At 35.2% G+C, this 9,312-nt stretch overlaps 1 protein-coding gene across 1 annotated transcript; it reads right to left on the bottom strand.

The window, feature by feature from the left end:
* Positions 1–1,433: 1,433 nt before the first annotated feature.
* Positions 1,434–6,278, bottom strand: CUNH7orf78 (chromosome unknown C7orf78 homolog). Its single transcript, XM_040469564.1, has 4 exons — positions 5,927–6,278; positions 3,931–4,015; positions 2,353–2,495; positions 1,434–1,556 (listed from the first exon to the last, which is right to left on the bottom strand). The coding sequence occupies exons 1-4, from the start codon at positions 6,266–6,268 to the stop codon at positions 1,434–1,436; spliced, it is 693 nt and encodes a 230-aa protein (XP_040325498.1). The 5' UTR covers positions 6,269–6,278.
* Positions 6,279–9,312: the final 3,034 nt, after the last annotated feature.

The following is a 9,312-nucleotide window of genomic DNA, read 5'->3' as shown; positions in this document are numbered from 1 at the left end:
CTCTTAGAGATAGCTGTCTGCTGACTGTTCATTCTCTGGGTTCCTTGCATATACATAAGTCCATAGGTTTATCTTACTAAAGAGCCTTTCTCTCTCTCTCCTTCCCACCCACAACTCTCTTTTCCTCTCTTAATTTTCAGTCAACTCTTGACTAGTTCCTGGAAACTTGTTTTACACAGGCAAGATGCATAGTTTTTTTAATTTTTATTAATCAAATGCTTAACATAGTAATCACTCAGTGTCATTGCCATGTTCCATGTGTTTTACAAAGTTTTGACTTTTCAACAACTTTATGAAATTTGTGCTTTCAGTATTGTCATTTTACAGATGAGAAAACTGAGACATAGACAATTAAGTAATTTCTCTATGGTTGTGCAAAGCCCTATCTCTATATTATCATTAACAATAATAATCAATAATAAGTGAATCCAAAAGATATGAGGGTCTTTACCAGTAGTTTATATATACTATTTCACTTAATTCTCCTAAAACCTAAGAAAGATTGATTCAGAAAACTTAAGCAAATCATCCAAGATTATATTTATAGGTGATTTGGTTAGAATTTGAATCCATTTTGACCAAATCTCAAACCCAAACTCTATTCATTCTATTAATCTGCCCTCCCACCTCTTTCCCATAGATGATATTTACAAGCTAATAAAGAGAGGTAAGGGAAGCTATAAGGTGAGTCAGCTATAAGGTGACCATCCCCTTGTCTGCATCTGGGACAGCATATATTATTCAAATTTTACAGGTGAAGAACTGAAGTTGAGTGTGGTTGCATAATCGGTCCAAGATCATGTAGCCAGGCTGGGATTCAAAGCCAGGCTTTCTGCCTTCTAAGATCATTACACTACTGCCTTAGGGTGTCATGATTTAGGTTTCCCCAGAAGCAGATGCTTAGCCAAAACTCTGGTCCTACCAGAGGTGGTCTTCAGATGAAGGTAAAATGGTGGCAAGGTAAGCACGTGGGCCAGTGAGATAGGAAGGAAGCCAACAGAGTGAAGTAGCTACAGAACAACTGGAGGTTAGCCACCTGGAGGACGCTGGGGAGCAGCATAAAACAATCACCTCCACTATTACCTGAGGGCTGCAGCTGGGAGATATTAACCCCCAGCACTTCTGACGGCAGCCAGGGAGAGCCTTGGGCAAGGAGGTGCAGATGCTAACTATTGCCATGTGGGCAGAAATGATCTAGAATAATAAAGCCTGAAGGGATATGGACAGACACAGTCACTGACAGTTTTCCAGGATTCCACCGAACCTAGGAGAAATAATAATTCATCTTGGATCAAGGAACTGGATTCTTTCAGACTCCACTTAAAATGGTTTAATCATCATGCAAATATTTCATTTATAGTTCTTGTGATAGAGCTTCTATGGGATAAAGAACGTATTATTGAAAGGATCATTTGAGCAGCAACTCTAACAAGTTAATGTAAGTGTTCAGCAACAAAGCTTGAAGTGTTTGCCCACCTGTTCTTGCATGTTTGGGTAAACTTCTCTTCCACACGATCCATAAATGCACTGTACACATCTCGTTGCCTTCTGTGTCTCTTAAGGAAGATTACACAAAGGAAGTTAGTGAAAACAAACATGTACTGACTTTAATTGTTTATCTTTTTAAAATTGCTATGTAATGATCTTTGCTTTAAAAGCTTGCTCTGTGTGCCACATGCACATCTTGCTGTTTTTGGTTGTACAGGGATACAAAGCAGCCTTACTTGTCCAGGGTGGAATTTGAGCCCCGGTAAACGTTTGTTTTCTCAACATCTTGCAATGACTGTATGACAAAGTCTTCTTGTCAGGCCTTCTTACTTGAGTGCAATTCACTCAATGGGCTGCTCCAAATGAGGTGGGAGTAAACTTGGGGAAAATTCTTCACAATGTGCAGGCCTCAATCCACCCTACCAACTATCTTTGTACTAAGAAAAGAAATCCAAAATTCTAGATATTTCCCTGTTTGCTTTTTAAGAAAAAGCAGAGATAGTTCTGCTTTACTTTACAAAACAAGAATATCTTTCACTATATATGCTAACAATAAATTTAAAATTCCTACATCAAGGCAATCATTAATAACAGTGTTGGAGACATTTCCCAACAGCTGTAGAAAAAGAGTCATGTTCATGGGGCGCCTGGGTGGCTCAGTCAGTTGAGTGTCTGACCGGCTCACATCATGATCTCACAGCTCCTGAGTTCAAGCCCCACGTCGGGCTCTGTGCTGACAGCTCAGAGCCTGGAGCCTGCTTCGGATTCTGTGTCTCCCTCTCTCTCTGACCCTCCCCCATTCATGCTCTGTCTCTCTCTGTCTCAAAAATAAATAAACATTAAAAAAAAAAGAGTCACGCTCACCGTGTATGAAGCTGATTGAATGGGCCATGGGGCTTTTGGTAAAATTAGCTGTGGGTCCCAGGTGCATTCATGAGGCTTGTAAGTGATAAATCTTTCTATATTGTTCTTCTGTTTATCATCTTTCAGCGACTGACACCCGTGTACTAGAGATATGGAGACAAATGAGAAACATAACAATTACATAGGTCTTTGTTCATATCTCTCAGAATATAGTAGGAAATCAGGGCCTAGGAGCGACAAATTGATGGACAATTTATAATGCAGATCTAAATAAAATGTTGCTTATCCTGCCCACCATTTCTACAGGAATTAATGTTCTTCAAACTCTAATTCTAATCCCACCTTTTATTTCCCTGGAAATCTCTTTTTAAACTTCTCAGTAGTGCTTTGTGATTTGAATGGCATATTTTGCATTCTACCTTAAATTTTACTTACAAATTTCTTGATATCAGAGTCTGGGTCTTATAAAGTTTCCTTGGCATTTTTTTCCATAGTGACATATATATAGTAAGAAAAGTTGACGTGTCCCATTTTAATTACACACACAGACAAGATTTTTATCATTATAATCTATGCTAAAACATGTACGTCATTTAGAAATAAATTATCTTAACTTCATAATTGTAAAACTACTTGATTCTAGGGGTGCCTGGGTGGCTCAGTCATTAAGTGTCTGACTTCGGCTCAGGTCATGATCTCATGGTTCATGAGTTCTAGCCCCATGTCTGGCTCTGTGCTGACAGCTTGGAGCCTGGAGCCTGCTTCAGATTATGACTCTCTCTCTCTCTCTCTGCTCCTCCCCTGTTCATGCTCTGTCTCTCTCTCTCTCAAAAATAAATAAATATTAAAAATTTTTGTTTAAATACTTGATTCCAATTTTTAAAAGAAGAAAATAAAATTCAACCATTTTCCCATTACTCACAGACAACCACCATTAAGATCATATTGTTTTTTTTAACTGATATATAACTACAGTATGTAAATATAGCATGCATGTATTATCACTCTTGTCCAAATACGTAACACTGTATAATACAAGTTAACTCTAGACAAGCACTATTCACATGGCACCACAGTAATAAAGTGTGTATTTGTATGTATTTACCATGTACACGACAACATGTGCTATGTAAACATTATATATGATCGAAATATGTATGATAGATTTAATGCTCACAATAATTCCATGATAGAGATTCAGTTATTGCCATTCCCATTTATAGATGGGTAAACCAACAAATAGACAGTTTAGGTAGCTTGTGGATAGTGAAGACAAGATTCAAAGCTATGCAGCTTGCTTCTTGGTCTATACTCCGAAGCACTTACTCTATTGGTTCTCTATACAAAACACTTTGACTTAAAAACTCAATCTTCAACAGCATATTAAAAGTTGTAGATAACAAAGTAAGTGCATTGTTTCCATTAATTAAGTGGGCATTTAAAAAAATTACCATATTATTAAAGGTGATAGGTTAAAAAACACCATTTTAGTGATATGTTTTTACAAGATTTAGTATTAAGATATAACGCAGAAAGTTTGTTTTTTGCTGTGTTCATAACTTCATGATAATGACTTACCTGTACTTAAGTGTCTGGACTTAAATTTTAATCCAAAAGGGTCCCTTTCAAAAGTTGTCACAAAGTTTGGTAAATTATGTTGATACTAGATATGTAAAGAGAAGATTAAACATAAATACTGTTTATTACTAACATTACATTTGGAATGTGATTTTTACAAGCATTAATTATTTCACTGGTAAAATGCAATTTTGATGATTTTGTTATAGCATTTAAAACTTGTGTATGAACATCTGAAATAATCCAATTCAAGATACTGTATAACCAATTCATTTTATAGTAGAACAGAGTACTTCAAATATCCTCATGTGAATAAATCAGAAATAACATTTTAAACAGCATGAAATTAAAGGAATCGAATCGAAATTTGCATTTAATCTTAAATGCCAGTAAGGTTACATGTTTTATTTCTGGAGCTAAGTTTATTTCAAGGACGTAATATTTAACAAAGCTAAAAGAATTTGCTGAGACTGGAATAGAGTAATTACTGGTTGTTTTCAGCAAACTATACCACAAAGTACTTTTTAAAGACAGTTTAAATGAACTAATATGATCTGAAATAGCATCTGTATACTTCCAGAAGCTAAAATTAAATAAAATACCACAAACGTCTCTGTTTGAAAGCTGAGTCATTGTGGCATAAAAAGATGAGATCAAGCAGAAGTTAGAGTCATCCTAGTGAATGACTCTAGGTTCTGCCCCAGGCAAATAGGAAAATATTCAAAGTCTCAACAGAAATCCAGATACAAGATTTTCACTCTTCAGTCAAATACAATTGAAGCACTGTTAGTTTAAAAAACATTATACTGACATCTGGTGGTTGCACAGTTTATATTGCACTGTCTCCAATTCACTTTTTCATAAAAACAAATTAATTCAGCGAAAATTAGAATGTCTCCCATTCCTTGAACTTTACTTATTCATGTCTTATAAGTGCAACCGTAACTAGTAAAATTTTTGAATAAAGCAATGACATTTGCGATTTAACTGACTTCCTCTCATTTCCAAACGTAATATACTCCATTTTCTGCAAATAGAAAGATTTACATGCTTTAAATGAGTAAAGAAGGTTATACATCAAGGCTTCTTGATCTTCTAGCTTTTATCCTAAGAGCTCCTAACAGTTAACATTCATTGAATGCCTCAACAGACCTCGAAGACCCTCTTGTAAGCACTTTATGTATAATTGTCTCCTTCATTACTTAAAAGAGCCATATAATATGAAGTATTGTTATCCCATGTTATAAATAAGAGGCTTAATAACTTGTCCAAAATGATTAGAAAGTAAGAGAGCAAGGATAGATAAACTGATCCCAGAGGGCAAGTTATATTTTCTTATATTTTCCACTGGAATAAATTTATTCTTTTTTGTAGCTATTTTTCTTGTTTGTTTTATCAGTCCTATTGCTTCTCTCATTACTAAGCAAGAGTCACATTTATGTGTTAAATTATAGACCTAAGGATAAAATATATTCATATTCTAGAGGAACAACATTTTGAATCATTTGAATCTCCTTAAATATATGTTCCCTGCCATCATTTTAGTTATGAATCTAATTCTTGCCCACATAGTATTTAGATTATTAAGCACTGGAAAGATTAATGAAAGTAATATAATACTGCCTTTGTCAATTTTTATTTATTCATCCATTCATTCCATGAATTGATTCTATTACTTCTAGATTGTAAACTGGCAATTGAGATCTGTTCTCCAATCACATCTAAGCCCGAACTATTCTCAAAACTAAGAAAGGCCATCTACATGATAGATAAAACCACATCAGAAACATTAACCAGGGTCCTACCTCTATCTTCTGTCACTTATTGCTGAATTTGAATTGTATTGTTTCTTGGGAAATCAAGATGCAGACTTACACATATTATATGTACATACCTTTTTGCTCATGTAATAGTAGTCATAATTAAGAAATGAGTAAAAAATAATATGTATTTCTCCTTATCTGTTTTGTTTTCTTGATTCAAATGCTTTTTGTACCTGTCGAAAGTCGTGTGGTTTTGGATTGAAGTATACACCATTTGGATACTTTCCACTCTTCACAAACATTAACTTCACTTCATTTGAATCCATATGTGGGAATGTAGTTATAAACTCTGGAGATATGGCCTTCTTGGGATGATTCCTTATGCTGGGCAGGTGAAGCATTGTTTCTGGGAAATTAACTTTTTTTTCCCTCCCTTGTTTTTCCTTAATAATCCTTGATGGTTTTTCTGGAAATCTCAAAGATGTATACAGTTTGTAACTGAAATCAGGAGGCTTTATTTCCCATATGTTGACTTTCATTTCAGATTGTGGTGGTTGCAGGACTTTTTCTTCCATTTGGAGTTGAGGTCTTGTGTGCGATACTCCAAACTCTTTGTGTGTGACATCTCTGCTTCTGTTGCCTTTCTGGGAGTCAAGGTACATTAGGTGAAGAGTGTTTTCACATGTATGAATCTGCAACAGACATACCAATGCTGAGGTTTACCACTATAACAATGGGATATTGAATATATTTTCTCCAGGCCAATATAATTTCTGAAAGATTTATGAAACAAGAAACAAACTCAGAAATGACTGGTGCATCAAAAAACAAATAATCTAGTGAAGAAATGGGTAAAAGACATGAATAGACACATCTCCAAAGAAGACATCCAGATGGCTAACAGACACATGAAAACATGCTCAATATCACTCATCATCAGGGAAATACAAATACAAACTACAATGAGATACCACCTCACACCTGTCAGAATGGCTAACATGAACAACTCAGGCAACAACAGATGTTGGCGAGGATGTGGAGAAAGAGGATCTCTTTTGCATTGCTGGTGGGAATGCAAGCTGGTGCAGCCACTCTGGAAAACAGTATGCAGGTTCCTCAAAAAATTAAAAATAGAACTATGGTACAACCCAGCAATTGAACTACTAGGTATTTATCCAAGGGATACAAGTGTGCTGTTTCGAATGGGCACATGCACCCCAATGTTTATAGCAGTGCTATTGAGAATAGCCAAAGTAGGGAAAGAGCCCGAATGTCGTCCATCGATGGATGAATGGATAAAGAAGATGTGGTATACATATACAATGGAGTATTACTCGGCAATCACAAAGAATGAAATCTTGCCATTTGCAACTACGTGGATGGAACTGGAGAGTATTATGCTAAACGAAATTAGTCAGAGAAAGACAAGTATCGCATGACTTCACTCATCTGAGGAATTTAAGACACAAAACACATGAACATAAGGGAAGGGAAGAAATAATATAAAAACAGGGAGGAGGACAAAACATAAGAAACTCTTAAAAGAGTGTTGCTTGAGGGGTTGTGGGAGGGGGAATGGGCTAAATGGGTAAGGGGCATTAAGGAATTTATTCTTGCAATCATTGTTACACTATATGCTAACTAACTTGGATGTAAATTTAAAAATTAATTAATTAATTAATAAAAAAATAAATAAATGATGGGTGCATGTGTTAGAGAGGGGAGGGAAGCATCATGGCTACTGCAAATATCTATTCAGCACCCTTGTCCCAGCACTCACTGGGCTAGGGCTAGGAAACCAAAGATAATTAACTTAAAATCAATGTCCTTAAATAAATGAGAGGCTATTTGAAAGAAAGACATGAAAACAAAAAAATAAAACCTATTCATGTGATAAATATTGGAATAGTGCTGTGAGAAGCAAGGAGAATGAAGGGCTAACTCTATCAGGAAAACAGAAGTGACCTCACAGGAAGTCATTTGGACTAATCTTGAAGAATAAGTAAAAATATTCCGGGTTGTGAAGGAAGTAAACAACATTTCATCAAGGCACAGAAGGTAAAATTTGTTGTAAGCTATCTCTGGGATACCTATGGCCACCTAAACCTCCGCAAGTGCATTGTAGCTATTGTTACTAGACTCTGGATGGGAATGGTGGATTTGCTTTTGGCTGACCAGGGCAAGGAAAGTGTTGGCACATTTCTAGGATTTAATGTGTTTGTCAATATGTTACTGGAAAATGCCAATGAATTTGAAATCTCCTTGGAAACAGGGATACATACCAATTAAATTATATTTGGTTAGGTGGAAATGATATAACAACACTGGTTCTTGGGAATGAGAAAATGAGGTGGTATGAATTTCCTTCTCTTGTGCTACAGTTTATATTGTTTGACAACAACATTAAACAGAGGATCTTTAGAATTCTAAATGCTAATGTGCAGTAAGATAAAGTTGTAAATGAAGAGAAATTAACTTCGAAGATACATTGAAAATGTCAACTTTTACAAATTAATAATAAATATTCTGTAAAATAAAATGATGAATTGCTTTTCAAATTCTAACATAAATATTTTTATTTTTTAAAATGACTGGTACATTGAGAGAAAAGCAAGAAGCGCAATGTGGCAGGAATTTAGCCTACGTATGCGAGGAGACAGTGGAAAATAGTATGATATAGAAAGCTGGAAAAATCATGTGGGGGAATACCTGGGTGGCTCAGATGGCTAAGCTTTCAACTTTTGGTTTCAGCTCAAGTGATGATCTCATAGTTCGTGGGTTCCAGCCCCACGTCAGGCTCTGCACTGGCAGCACGGGGTCTGCTTGGGATTCTTTCTCTCCCTCTCTCTGTCTTTTCCTTGCTCTCTCTCTTTCCCTCTCTCTCCTTCAAAATAAATACATAAAAACATGAAAAAGTTTTAAAAAGAAAAATCATTTGGGATTATTTTAGCAAAGGTCTCTCATGTCACAGTAAGAAATTCGAACATATCAATGATAATGGAAAATTACTTAATTAGGGTGAGAAATGTAAAAGGAGGAACAGTACATAGAAAAAGATCATCATAATAAATAGATTTGAATAAAATATACATGCATTAAATAACAGTAATTATAGACCTGTGGCTAAGTCAACTTATCTGCAATGTTGCTATATAACAAATTATCAAAAACTCAGGGACTTAAAGTAAAAAAATCTTTTGTTTTTTGCCAGAGGATATGGGAAGAGAGAATTGAGATTGACTTCCAACAGGTACAAGATTTTTTGTGGGGGGAGACGGACATGTTCTGGAATTAGAGAGTTATGATGGTTTCAAAAGGTTGTGAATATACTAAAAACCACTAAATTGTACACTTTAGATTGGTAAGTAGTGAATATTATCTCAATTAGAAAAAGACAAATTTACTATTAAACCAGGTTGAATAAATTTTAATATACACAAAAGAAACTTTTACCAAAAAAAAAGAAAAAAGAAAAAAAGACCACAGGTGTTACCTAAGTGAGTCTAGTTAAATTTTGAAAGCAAACTATTTATCTGATAAGGGATTAAAATCCAAAATATGTAAGGAACTCCTACACTTCAATACCAATAAAAACAAATAATCTGATTAAAAATTGAGC

This window comes from Herpailurus yagouaroundi, unplaced genomic scaffold (genome assembly GCF_014898765.1).
Source record: "Herpailurus yagouaroundi ecotype Mexico unplaced genomic scaffold, PumYag 162475, whole genome shotgun sequence".
In the NCBI taxonomy this organism is placed as follows: Eukaryota; Metazoa; Chordata; class Mammalia; order Carnivora; family Felidae; genus Herpailurus; species Herpailurus yagouaroundi.
Note: the sequence above shows the minus strand (reverse complement) of the source record. Positions and strands in the feature narration are given on the sequence as shown.